This window comes from Salminus brasiliensis, unplaced genomic scaffold (assembly GCF_030463535.1).
Source record: "Salminus brasiliensis unplaced genomic scaffold, fSalBra1.hap2 scaffold_114, whole genome shotgun sequence".
NCBI classification, from domain to species: Eukaryota; Metazoa; Chordata; class Actinopteri; order Characiformes; family Bryconidae; genus Salminus; species Salminus brasiliensis.
The window spans coordinates 37,501-51,184 of NW_027326647.1; the positions used below are offsets into that span (position 1 = coordinate 37,501).

At 44.1% G+C, this 13,684-nt stretch overlaps 1 protein-coding gene across 1 annotated transcript; it reads left to right on the top strand.

The window, feature by feature from the left end:
• The first annotated feature begins 63 nt into the window (after positions 1 to 63).
• dbpb (D site albumin promoter binding protein b) lies at positions 64 to 13,350 on the top strand. Its single transcript, XM_072671968.1, has 5 exons — positions 64 to 797; positions 2,340 to 2,554; positions 5,457 to 5,876; positions 9,546 to 9,796; positions 10,182 to 13,350. The coding sequence occupies exons 2-5, from the start codon at positions 2,362 to 2,364 to the stop codon at positions 10,395 to 10,397; spliced, it is 1,080 nt and encodes a 359-aa protein (XP_072528069.1). The 5' UTR covers positions 64 to 797; positions 2,340 to 2,361; the 3' UTR covers positions 10,398 to 13,350.
• The last annotated feature ends 334 nt before the right edge of the window (positions 13,351 to 13,684 follow it).

Genomic DNA, 13,684 nt, shown 5'->3' on the forward strand with positions numbered 1-13,684 from the left:
TTTTAATTATATACTACATTTATATATTAATATATTTATTTATAAACAATTGTCCGATAGCTATTGATCTGATTCTTTAGTGAATCATTAAAGGATTCGCACTCGCGCGTGCCTCTCACGAGGAGGCGTGTCTCATTAATATTCATGAGGCCGGGGAGAGGTGTGACGTCACGTGACTTCGCCCGTGTTCGTTCCAGCTGAGCGAGGAGCCTGAGAGACACAGGCAGGCACACACACACACACACACACACACAGGCACGCACTCTCGCGCGCTCGCTCGCTCGCACGCTCACACACACTGAGGAAGAGGAGGAGGAGGAGGAGGAGGAGGAGGGAAGGAAGGAAAAAAGCGATCGAGGAGCAAAGAGAGAAAAAAACACGATAACATCCAACCAATCAGAGCGCGCGGCTGCGACGGGCTGCTCGTGCACGGGTTCTTTCCCCCCTCGTTTTGTTTTCATTTATTTTTTTAAGGGAGCGACGTTCGGGCTCTTCTCCGGGCTCCTCTGCGCTGCCGCTGGAATTTTCCACCCTTTTCCACCTTAAGAGAAACTTTTCAGCCTGTTTGTACCTTTAGTTTTCGGGGGAGGTCTGTTTTAATCTCGGACGCGCGTGAATCCTTTTTTGCTTTCATCTGGCTCAAGTTCGTGCAGCTTTGCAGCAACTGCACGGGATTTTACACACTTGGACCCAGTGGACCTACAACAACACCACCACCACCTCCAGCAGCAGCAGCAGCAGCACATGCAGATAGCATGCCACTCATATTCTGAAAGACTCGCTCGAGAAGCCTGAAGGTAAGCCTGCTCCACTGCTCCCTGCTCGTGCAGATCTGTCTGCATTGCTGCTCGTGTGCATGCCTGCATGCACGGCTGTCATTAGCCCAGTGTGTATAGCATGTAGGAGTAGTAGTCTAGTGGTGTACTGTGGAGGCCCTGGTGTGTGTGTGTGTGTGTGTGTGTGTGGGCTAATTCATATTTGCATGCCAGTCCACATTTCTGTCTGCTGTGTCCCAGCTCCCAGTACACCTGTGCCAGGTAGGAAATGCCCATAAGAGCTAGGTTCAGGTGTGTTGACCATAAAAATTAGATAAATAAGAAAACATGAGGTGGTAAACACTGGTCTATAATCTACTGCTGTCAACAGATTACAGCCTGCACTGGAGTTCCCTGCAGAACCGATATGCTGGCAAGGAAATAGAGGCTAAATATATAACGTTGCTCATTAGGAGAGTGTTATACAAGTGCTATAAGAGTGTTAGAACATTAGTCAGGCTGGTGAAATCCATGTACAGTGTCTGGACTTCTTGTCATGTTCTTAGAAAAATGTTAAAACGATAAAAAATGAGATAAACCTCTTAAAAAAGTCGCATTTCCAGAGACTTTTATTGAAATTAAAGGGCCCGTGCCGTGCAAAGCTGAATTTGCCCTCGATTTTCCAAAATAAGAGTTTGATACAGCGTGTAAACGTCCTCAAATGTTACAGAAACGTTCACAATCTCCCACCAGTCCACAAACAAAGCTGTACGTCGGTACATTATGATGTCACAGGTTTTGTGATGTCACAAAACCCAGAACACTCGCAAGTCACTGGCGTAAGTCTAAGTCTGGCTTTTCTCGGCCTACAGCCGTCTAAGAACACTCAGGTATGACTGGTGGTTCAGCCGGGACTGCTTTCCGGATGAGGCACAATGCTGGGCAGCCAATGAGAACAGAGCTCATTTACATGTATTAGTATTCATAAGGGTACATATCATTAAACTTTAAAAAAAGAAATAAATAAAGAATCCACTAGGTCTGTAAGCGGAGTTACATTTACAAAATTTTAGTTTTTAGGTTTTGAGTTGGTTGCTTCTGTGATGTCATAAAAGTGACAAAAACTCATTTGCATATTAGATATTTACGCACTCGTTTACGTGTGTTGGTGTGAAAGGGCGCATATCATGACAACAAAACTTCGCTTTATTTTTTGTAATAAGAAATTATCGACCGAGGCGCAACACAGGGCAGCCAATCAGAATGGAGCTTATTTACATATGTCAGTCTTAAAGACACAGTAACACAGCCTGTGTAATTGTAATTGAATGTAGGATTGAAAAATGGTATAAACTGGAACTTTGCCAAAAATATGAACTCACACAAAGTTATACGTCGACCTCAGGTGGAGGGAAAATAAAATGTAAAAATGAAAATAATAAATGTAATATTAATAATAATTATAAATAAAATTAATAATCCGTGGTAGGGGTCCATTAAACCACTGTACTGTGCTGCTATTCTTTGTTTACTCACCTTACAGGGTCATGTGACTTATTGCTGTGTATGTTGATTGAATACTAGTGAACTCGTCCAGCTTTAGCTGATGGCCGGGCCGCTCTCTCAGCTCCTGCCCCCTGACCTGCCCCCTGCTGGAGCCAGCCCGCAGTGCGGCAGCTCCAACCAGCCAGGAGGCTCCCTGAGCGGCGGACAAATAAACTCTGTGGCTAACCTCAAATCCCTCCTGCAGCTGCCGATGAAGGGGGACCAGCGCTTCAGAGACTGCTGTGAAATGAAGGGTGAGGACCTGAACACACACCAGCCCACATCATTCTGCACAGCATAACACACATCTCCTGCTCATTAATCACCTAATAAATAACCCACTCCTTCCTTCCTAGCAACTGTTGCTAGGTTGGACAAGCTTTCCAGAACTCTAATGAGAGACTGTAGCTCCGCCTCCTCAGTGTATATCACAATACCTACATTTAGAGCGTTATTAATATTCACCCTAATGAGAGACTGTAGCTCCTCCTCCTCAGTGTATATCACAATACCTACATTTAGAGCGTTATTAATATTCACCCTAATGAGAGACTGTAGCTCCTCCTCCTCAGTGTATATCACAATACCTACATTTAGAGCGTTATTAATTATTATTCACCCTAATGAGAGACTGTAGCTCCTCCTCCTCAGTGTATATCACAATACCTACATTTAGAGCGTTATTAATATTCACCCTAATGAGAGACTGTAGCTCCGCCTCCTCAGTGTATATCACAATACCTACATTTAGAGCATTATTAATTATTATTCACTCTAATGAATAACTGTAGCTCCGCCTCCTCAGTGTATAACTCAATACCTACATTTAGAGCGTTATTAATTATTATTCACCCTAATGAGAGACTGTAGCTCCTCCTCCTCATTGTATAACTCAATACCTACATTTAGAGCGTTATTAATATTCACCCTAATGAGAGACTGTAGCTCCTCCTCCTCAGTGTATATCACAATACCTACATTTAGAGCGTTATTAATTATTATTCACCCTAATGAGAGACTGTAGCTCCGCCTCCTCAGTGTATATCACAATACCTACATTTAGAGCGTTATTAATTATTATTCACCCTAATGAGAGACTGTAGCTCCGCCTCCTCAGTGTATATCACAATATCTACATTTAGAGCGTTATTAATTAATATTCACCCTAATGAGAGACTGTAGCTCCGCCTCCTCAGTGTATATCACAATACCTACATTTGAGAGACTGTAGCTCCGCCACTGTAGCTGTGAGGCTAACGTAGCAAGCCATGGAAGCTTATGTACACCAGTTAGCATCCTGCGTACATGCCTACACGCTTGCCTGGAACCGAGTGGAGGTGTTCAGAAATCTCAACAAGACTTGCTAATGTGTTTTCTGCCACTGTGTGACTCACTGTTATTAAATATGAATATGAATAATTTCGCCTATGTATTAGTTTTTGTTTGTATAGATAAGTGGCCAGATAACAGAATTCCAGTTAAATAACCATCTTCCACAGAAACTATTAATGCAGAAACCTTTGAATTACCTCAGATAAAACGTAAATATGCCCCTGGTTAGCAAGACTAGCCTAGCTAGCGCCTAGCTGCATAGATAGAGTACAGCCCTCAGGTAATTATGTAAATACCTAATTAAAAACACTAATAACTGATGTAGTTTGGCCTAATATTTCATCTAGGAGGCTTTATTGATCTTGTATGTCTCTAAAGAGAAGTATTTTGGCTTAATTGTCTGTGCTAGTAGCAGCTAGCTGGTAGCTAACTAAATAAAGAAATGCTAGCCAGCTCAGCAGGAGTGTCCCGCTGCTGGAGGCGAGTGGAAAACCATCGTTTTTCTACAGAACTTAGATTTTTTAGGAGATATAAAGCTTCTAAAAGGCTCATTGACCATTTTCTGCTCCAGCCTGGTAACAGAAAGAGTTGGATTAGGGCCGCTTGCCCCTCTCCTCAGCAGCTCGCCGAGGCCTGGCAGGGGGGTTTATTTCCATAGCTGTGAACCACTGCATATTTAAGTGGGCATAGGCAAATCCCAGAGGTTTCCTCGTGGGTATGCTAACCGGCCAGAGCAGGGTGACGTGGGGTCACTACCTATTTAGACGCTGTGGCCTGTCCTGTAACCGGCTAAGGTGCCATTAGCTGGCAAGGCTTGACTTGGACGTCTGAGCCAGGCTTAATAGTATTGGTATGCATACCTGACTAAGCAGGATCAGCAGTGGACTGTTTGTTTCTGAACCAGCTCGATCAACACAGTTTTGATCCGCAGCGATTACGCAACAGGAATTTCAGTCCATAGACCTTAGAGGTCCAAAAGCAGCCGGAACTGCTCCTGCTTGGCGTATTTCACCAGGCCGAATGCGATTTTTACCGCTATTTTTAAAGATGGGGCTGCTTTTTCAGTTCAACGGTTAAAGGGGAACGTCACCTCATCTTTAGATTTTCTGTAGAGTGAAGTGGTTACGAAGCAAACATGGTCTTTCGGAGCGTTTAGGTGGGAAACCATCCGTTTTTAGAGAAACCCTTCCGAGTCGAGTTGGTCGAAGCGGCGGTGAATGGAACCTGACGTCTGAACCTCTAAAGGTTATTACACCAAATGGTTATGAATACGCCACCTGATGCCTGAGGCAGTTTAGTTTTACTATGGTTAAAAAAAACACAACAACATCCAAAACATTTTCACAAAATGGCATAGCATTAAAACAGTGGAGGGATACATGCTGCAGGCATGCGGCAGAAAGTAGTCCCTAAAGAAAACTGTATTGTTGAGTTGAGAGTTGCCACTATTTTACCATCATTATAATGTCATATAAACTATAAAAGAAGACTTGTGTAGCTTTACTGGTGGGCTTGGATGGTAAATAAAGTAGCTGTAATTGTTTCACCTCAATGTAGTTCTGCGCTACATGCTAATTTAATGTTTAAGCAGTACTTTAGGGACGGATCAGTCTTACGCCTTGGCCCAAATGGTATTTTTGCTCAAGTGAAGTCATGTTATGAAGCTACGAGGTAGCTAACATGCTATGGAAGCTTATGTACACCAGTTAGCATCCTGCTTCAACCATCACTGTAGGACAAATGGACCAATAGAAATGGTCCAGAATTCCCTGGATGTTCATGAACACTGACCCGGTTCCCTCTCTGTCTGTCTCTCTGTTTCAGATAAGGACAGGTTAGATGTGGACGAGGACTCTCTGGGACGTAGCTCTGCACGTGGACGGGGTGCCGGCGGCCTCGCTTCGGATGGCGCCAGCAGCTCGAGCGCCTCCGGTTTCTCCAACGGCACAAACGGCTTCCTCGGCGGGCCGCTGTGGGAGCGGACGCTGCCGTGCGACGGCGGCCTGTTCCAGCTGCAGTACATGGACCTGGAGGAGTTCCTGACGGAGAACGGCATGGGCAGCATCAACGGCGCCTCCAACGCCGCGCAGGTTCCCTCGCAAAGCTCCCAGTGCACACCCACCTCCCCACTGCCATGTTCTTCGTCTTCATCGTCGTCTTCGTCGTCGTCGTCGTCAGCCTCTGCATCTTCCTCGCCCACGCTGCTCGGCCTGGACATGATGAGGAGCGGCGACTGCCTGCACGGTGAGTCCTCGTCAGAAGGACGGGCTGTGGTGGTCCTCCATAAGTTGTTCGAAGATTAGACCCTGTATTGATGCGATCAATCTGAGAGTGTGCTGACGGACTGCAGATTAAGGTGGACAAAAGTATTGGGACACCTATACATTACACCTGCAGGAGCTATTATGATGACCAGTTTTAAGTCTATAGGCATTAATATGGAGTTGGTCCCCCTTTGCAGCTTCTGGGAAGGCTTGCTACAGGATGTCTGAGTGTGTCTGTGGGACGTTTGGCCATGTATCCAGATTTATCCAGGTTTTCTCTGCTGGTTTTAATTAATGCCAGAGCAGGTCTGGAGCTCTGCAGTTATTGGAGGCTTTTCTGCACTCAGCCCTGACCCCGCTCTGTACCTTTACGTGGTCTGACAGACACTCGGTGGACACTGAGCTGCTCTCTGTGAGCTGTTCCTCCTAAACTCTTCCACTGTTCAATAATAACACCACTCACAGCTGATGGAGGAAGATCTAGGATGGAGGAAATTTCACCAGCTGACTTGTTGTTGTTGGTGCAGCGGTGTCTCCTATTACATACAGAACCACGCTGGAGTTCAGTGAGCTCTTCAGAACCTCCCGTTCTTTCACTGATGTATGGAGGAAAGGCAGACTGCAGGACTAGGGGCTGGATCATATACACCTGTGGCAATTAGACTAAATCAGACACCTGAATTCAGTGATTAAGAGGGGTGTCCCAATACTTCTGTCCATGTAGTGTATGTTATGGCAGTAAGGTGGACTGCTATATTTATATATGAGTGGATGAGAGTGCAGGACATTCTATGTTCCACTGCAGTTTCACTGGTTCTGTGTCTTTTTGGATTTGCAGTTCTGTAAACATTTACTGAATCATACATAGTGGATACTGAATCATTTGTAGTAGATGCTGAATAATTCATAGTGGTACTGGATAATTCATAGTGGATACTGAATAAATTGAGATAGATGCTGAATAATTCATAGTGGATACTGAATAATTCATAGTGGTACTTGATAATTTGTGGATACTGAATAATTCATAGTGGATACTGGATCATTTGTCGTGGATACTGAATAATTTGTAGTAGACACTAAATAATTCATAGTGGATACTGGATCATTTGTAGTGGATACTGAATAATTTGTAGTGGATACTGAATAATTTGTAGTAGATACTGAATAATTCATACCGGATACTGAATAATTTGTAGTAGATACTGAATAATTTGTAGTAGATACTGAATAATTTGTAGTAGATACTGAATAATTCATACCGGATACTGAATAATTTGTAGTAGATACTGAATAATTCATACCGGATACTGAATAATTTGTAGTAGATACTGAATAATTTGTAGTAGATACTGAATAATTCATACCGGATACTGAATAATTTGTAGTAGATACTGAATAATTCATACCGGATACTGAATAATTTGTAGTAGATACTGAATAATTCATACCAGATACTGAATAATTTGTAGTAGATACTGAATAATTCATACCGGATACTGAATAATTTGTAGTAGATACTGAATAATTCATACCGGATACTGGATAATTTGTAGTGGATACTGAGTAATTCATAGTAGATGCTGAATAATTCATAGTGGATACTGATTAAAGATCTCTTTCTACATATATAGCCAGTGTTTGGTAGCCAGTCTCATCCAGAGTGACCCGTCCGTTAATCACGTTACAGAGGTTGGAGAATGTAGTGTTAGGCATCTTGCCCGAAGTCTCTTATTAGTATAGAGTGGTGCGCTTGGCCAGGCCAGGGATTAAACTCTGGCCCGTCACGTGGAAGGCAACGAAGTTACCCACTACACTACACCGACCATCAACACACTGGTCATCCTGGCACTGTTCAGCCTGAATGGGTCATTGATATTGATATAAGTTCGGACAGCACCATTAAACACACAGTAATCCTACAGCAACCTGAACCGGCCCGAGGGATTTGATTCATAAGGCCTTGTTGAATGTGTGTGTGTGTGTGCGTGTGTGTGTCTTAAGGCTGTGTGTAAGGCCCTTGTTTATCCTCTGTGCAGTTAAGATTGGGCTGGGCTTGGAATGTACAGTAAATACACTGCTATCAGTCATCGCAGGCCGTGCGAGGGACATAACAGGCAGATAAAAGAGAGAGAGAAAGAAAGAGAGAGAGAGAGTGGCGTAGCAGGACAGCTGGACAGAACCATACACAACTAATGAAAGGAAGTAAGAGAGCGAGTGTGTGTGTATGTGAGTGAGCGAGCGAGCGAGTGACGGAGTGTGTGTGTGTGAGTGTGCGCGAGTGTGTGTGTGTGCGTGAGTGTGTTTGTCTCTTCGCGTGTTTTCAAAATCTCTTCCTCATTTCACACACGTGGTGCGCGTGCACGCGCTCTCTCACGTGCGGCGGGCGAGAGCAGCAGAGTGAGAGAGGGTGGGAGGAGGAGTGGGAGGAGTGTGTGAGTGTGTGTGAGTGCATGTGTGTGTGGTGAGAGCACACGGGAGCTGAGTCGAGAAGCAGCGTTAAAGGGCCCGCGGCCTGGAAAACGTCCCTGGTTTCCTGGGATTTGGGATGTCGTATGTTAAAGGTTCCTCACATGGCCTCAGAACGGTTAACCCCTTCATCACAAGCGTCTTTAGCACTAGAGCCACCTACTGCTGTTCTGACCCGTCCAAGACGAGGTGCACAGCCAGGCCCAAGCTTCTGCCGGCAGAGTTCCTGAGCAATCTCGGCTCATTCCTCATGAGCAGTGGCCTTTGCTGCTGCTGCTGCTGCTGCCACCGCCTGCAGCTATCTATCTGCCTATTCAGCCTGCAGCAGTTTAGCCCCGCCCACTCTCGCTTATTAAGTTATAAGAATGGATTTGCATACGCTCATTTGCATATATTAAAGTAATAAAGTTGCCCCGGAATGCATGTACTGAGTGTGTAAGTTGTGGTTTGATGGATAAAGATGATGGATTGTCAGTTTTACAAACCTGTTTACCACCCTGTTACTGTAACTTACAATAATAACGTAAAATTTTGGGAATCTAGGAACTCAAATCCAACTAATCTAAAATTCTCATTATAGATTCATGTGCTAATTATTTTCTCCATTAATCGACTGACTGGTTCACAAAACTATGATAACCGTAAGAAATTGGTGGGATTCTCAGTTCGGTTGGGTCTTATACCTAAATACTGGTCATAAGCAAATGTACCTGCTTTGATAACCATACATTACCATACAGACAATCCTAAAACCCTACTTTCATCATTTTTCATCTTTCATTCTCACCGGAATCTGTAAATATTTAATAAACGTCTCTGATGAAGAGAATCAGCAGATATTTACCAGAATATGAGGAGCAGCAGTGACCATGTGACTGGAGGCAATGCAGTGCTTTACTTACTGCTGCCCTCTGCTGATCACTAGTGGAGTCTGACACCCAGCACACACCATTCTTCAAAATATAAGAATCAATAATATATGTATACATATATATTTATATATATATTATGAGTAGATATTTTCAGTGTCATTTTTTTTTCTTCATAAAATTATGTAAATATTAAGTCAAACATTTTTGGGGGGGTAAAATGTTTTTTTTTAAAAATAATATTTAAAAAAAAATGTCTATTAAATGTTTTAACCATGCCGTTTTCTTCCTTTCTGTCTCCGTGTATTCAGGCACTCCTCAGGGCAGCCTGGACCCCTCGCCCTCGCCCTCCTCTTCCTCCTGCCCCCCACTCACCGCCCCGCCCGCCACCAACGGCAACGACATGATGACCTTCGATCCTGACCCTGCCGACGTGGCCCTGTCGAGCGTGCCGGGACAGGAGGCATTCGACCCCCGGCGGCATCGTTTCAGCGAGGAGGAGCTGAAGCCCCAGCCCATGATCAAAAAGGCCCGCAAGATGCTCGTCCCCGACAACCTGAAGGTAAACACTGTAAACACTGTAAACAGCCATCGTTTACATTCAGCTGCGTCAGGCCGAGAAATTCATTCGTAAAAAAAACATTTAAAAATCTACAGCTTATTAATACACAAAAAAATCACTTTTGCATGATATGGGTCCTTTAAAAATCAGCTAATGCTAATAAAAGCTAATGTAGCTTATAGCCCCACTGTTTAGTCTGTTTGCTTGATTTGGCCCTGCAGGTAACACTATGCTAATTGGTGTACATAAGCTTCCATTGTTTGTTAGCAACATTAGCCTCGTTCGCTCCAGTCGGACACCAAGCTTGCCAAGGCTGTCCACAAATTTCTGTCAACATAGCCTCTGCCCTGACATTAATCCTCTCCATTGTCCCCTCTGTCTCCAGGACGAGAAATACTGGAGCCGACGCTCAAAGAACAACGAGGCGGCGAAGCGTTCGCGGGACGCCCGGCGGCTGAAGGAGAACCAGATCTCGGTCCGAGCCGCTTTCCTGGAGCGCGAGAACGCCGCCCTCAGGCAGGAGGTGGCCGACATACGCAAGGAACTGGGCCGCTGCCGCAACATCCTCAACAAATACGAGAGCCGGCTGGTGGACCAGTGAGGATGAGGAGGAGGAGGAAGAGGGGCGAGCGAGAGAGAGAAGAAGAGAGAGAGAGAGAGAGACCACTGAATGTGTTAAAGGACGACGGACATGAGACGAGAGCAGGGCTGCAACGAACGATGTCGGGGATGTCAGTTATGACGCGCCGTTTATTCAGAGGCGCTCTATAATGCTTTATAATGTTCATATGAACATCCGGTGATTCTGACAGACTGTAATACACTACAGGAAGTGTAGGGGGCGCTCTATAGTGCTCTATAATGTTCATATGATCCACACGCTCATTCTGACAGACTGTAATACACTACAGGAAGCGTAGGGGGCGCTCTATAATGCTCTATAATGATCATATGATTGACACGCTCGTTCTGACAGACTGTAATACACTACAGGAAGTGTAGGGGGCGCTATATTGGTTCTTTTAGTGTATGAACGGAATAGTCTCCAGATCATTAATTATAGAAAGTTGCAGCCCTGGCTGGAAAACAGAGGAACGGAGGACGGACAGAAAGAGATTAAAACGCAGGGATGGACTAAAATGCCTGTTTTTAACCCTTTGATCAAGAGAGTTTCTATGGACTAAGAGAAATGTTGGCTTGATGTAAAATGCTTTTGATAAAGGAGAGAATTGTATATTTTTGTACAATAGAAACACACGATATGGGAAGAGGTCATTTCTGAGAAAACTATATATATATATATAGATATAGATATATATATATATTAAAAAACTATATATATTATTAATGGCAGGGCTTTAAGCAAGCTAGAGGGGACGTGTGGAAAAACGCTGGAAGCTTGAATCATCTTAAAATGGCATTTTATAGAGCATTCAGCACTTAAAGGGGAACACCACTGATTGTTCAAAATTGCTACATAAGTAAATCTTGTCAGATGTGAACAGCAGTACTGGGTGATATTGGCGTGAAACGTTCCGTTCCGGAGAAAATTCCCAAACCAGAATAGCTCACAGTGGTGGTGAATGGAACCCGATGTCCAAGGCCGCGAATAGCTTTTTGTTTTTTTCCAGAGAACCTCAACTGACGTGAGACAGCCACGGAAATGCAGTTTTGGCAGTTTTTGGCATCATATATAAATATATATTTTTTTATTCCTATGGCTGTTATATTTTTATGCAAATTTTTGACTACTGTGTTTTTTAATTGGTTACATAAGTTGTATTATTTTTTTTTTCTTCCTTCAATTGACCCAACTTCTGTCTCAATTTAGCGCCCGTCCTCATTTAATATCCAGCAAAGACGTCCACCAAAATAGCCATATTTTCTAGCTTCTCGAACAGACGTTTAAAATGTTCGCTCCGGACCGAATTCCGGCAGCTAACGTTGCTTTAGTCGTAACTTTTATCACGTCTTTAAAGTGTTTTTTATACTTGCTGGGTTTCAGCGGATGCCCTGCCTGACGCCCGAGACACTACAGCTTTTTACAACGTTTTACTACAACTTTAAGGTCTTTTACGTTTTTATGGCGGAGGGATACATTCCTGCGAAACGAAAAAATAAAAATAGGTCCCAAAGACTATGTATGTATGTATTGTGTCAGCTTTGCCCCTCATTTACCATCATCATGTAAAACTCACAGGACACTCTGGGGGCACTCTGGTAGGTTCACTGCTGGGTTTGGATAGCGAAAAAAAATGGCTGCATTTGTGTCGTAGTCATGGCGACCGAAGTCTGGTTCCATTCACCACCACTGTAAAGAAATTTACGTTTCTCTACGGTGAAGCTCAGTTTCACAGATACAAAAAAACAAACAAACCCTGAATCATGAGTTTATCTCCAACAGTGAATTGTGCAATTTTGGAAATGTAATGGACTTCCCCTTTAATACGAATGAACGGCTGTACGGATTTTTAATATATATATTTTTTGGATTGGGGGACAGGCTGTAATATATAAATATATAAATAAATAACTAAATCATACGTGTGAAGGAGTTTAAGCAGGGAAAGGACGGGACAACGAGGACATGTCTTTGTTTTCTTTTGTATTATTATGGGATGTTAGGGACAGAGAGAGAAAGAGAGAGAGACTCTGTCGTGCATGAGCCCCTTTTTCTTACTTCTCCTCGTTTCGCCGGACGGTGGACTGATGGTGGCGATCATCGCTGCGGCGACTCTTCGTTACACATGTACTCACTTTTCCTTTTCTTGTGTTTCTGGAACACACACACACACACACACACACTCTCTCACACACACTTTCTCACACACACTCACATAGAGACATCTAGGTCCATCCTCTTTCTCGCTACCCCCCCAATCTACCCCTCCACCCCCATCCGTCATGGCTTAACACTACAGCAGGCCTCCCAGGACTACAATTCCCACGATCCCCAGCGCCGAAAGGGGCGCCACAGTGTTTGAGTTCCCTAGTGTACTTGAACCCTCTTGCAGAAACTATCCTTGCTGTGCAAAGCATAGATCTGTACTATATTGATACGACTAGCAGGAATTGCCCTTAACTTGATTGTGTAGAGAATATTGTCTGTATTGTACACAGATATATGTATTTTTTTTTTTTTTTTGATTTTTCAAAAAACAAAAACAAACAAAAAAAACACCAACAACAAAAACAACAGCGGGTTTGCATGTGGACATTCTCGGGGGAACGATTGTCGCCCACCTCGTATATGCAAACCAGTCCCAGGAAACGTGTGTTTTTACGTCTCGGCTCACCTCGGACTCTCAGAGACTGACCGGTCAGCATGGGCTTTGTTGAACTTCAGGGTCGCCGGCAACCCGGCGGGGTCGGCCGACCCGCTTTGACTCCGTAGTCTTCAGTTCTTCGGTTCTCCCCTTTCCCGACTCTCCTGGTCCGTTACTTTCTTCAAAAGACCCTTTTCTTTCAGTCCTGATTGATCTCTGATTGATCTCTGATTGATCTCTGATTGTTATTTCTTTTAATATAATGATTAAACTTCTGTTCTTCCTTTGTTTTGCTGTCTTTGTCATTTTTCAATCAACACAAACGGAAGCCCCACCCTCATTGGTTACTCCCAGCCAACTTGCCCATCTGGGTTCCAGGTGGGCATGGGCTCTGAGTGGGCTTCCCAAATGTAGTGTAGTGTAGTAGTGTAGTGGTCAGTACCTACCAAAAGTGCTCCAAAAAAGGGCAACCTTGGGTCAATGGAGGGAACCTAAGGCTTATTGGTGCTCATGGAGGCCCCACCTTACACCTTACAGGACTTAAAGGATCTGCTAATGGAACATCTTGGTGCTAGATACCACAGGACACCTTCAGAAGTCTTGTGGAGTCCATGCCTCGATG

Bases quoted from the DNA above. Each gene is read 5' to 3' on its own strand.
- dbpb (XM_072671968.1), top strand. From the start codon at position 2,362: ATGGCCGGGCCGCTCTCTCAGCTCCTGCCCCCTGACCTGCCCCCTGCT. The intron at 2,555-5,456 runs GTGAGGACCTGA...TCTCTGTTTCAG, and splicing joins AGACTGCTGTGAAATGAAGG to ATAAGGACAGGTTAGATGTG. The intron at 9,797-10,181 runs GTAAACACTGTA...CTCTGTCTCCAG, and splicing joins TCGTCCCCGACAACCTGAAG to GACGAGAAATACTGGAGCCG.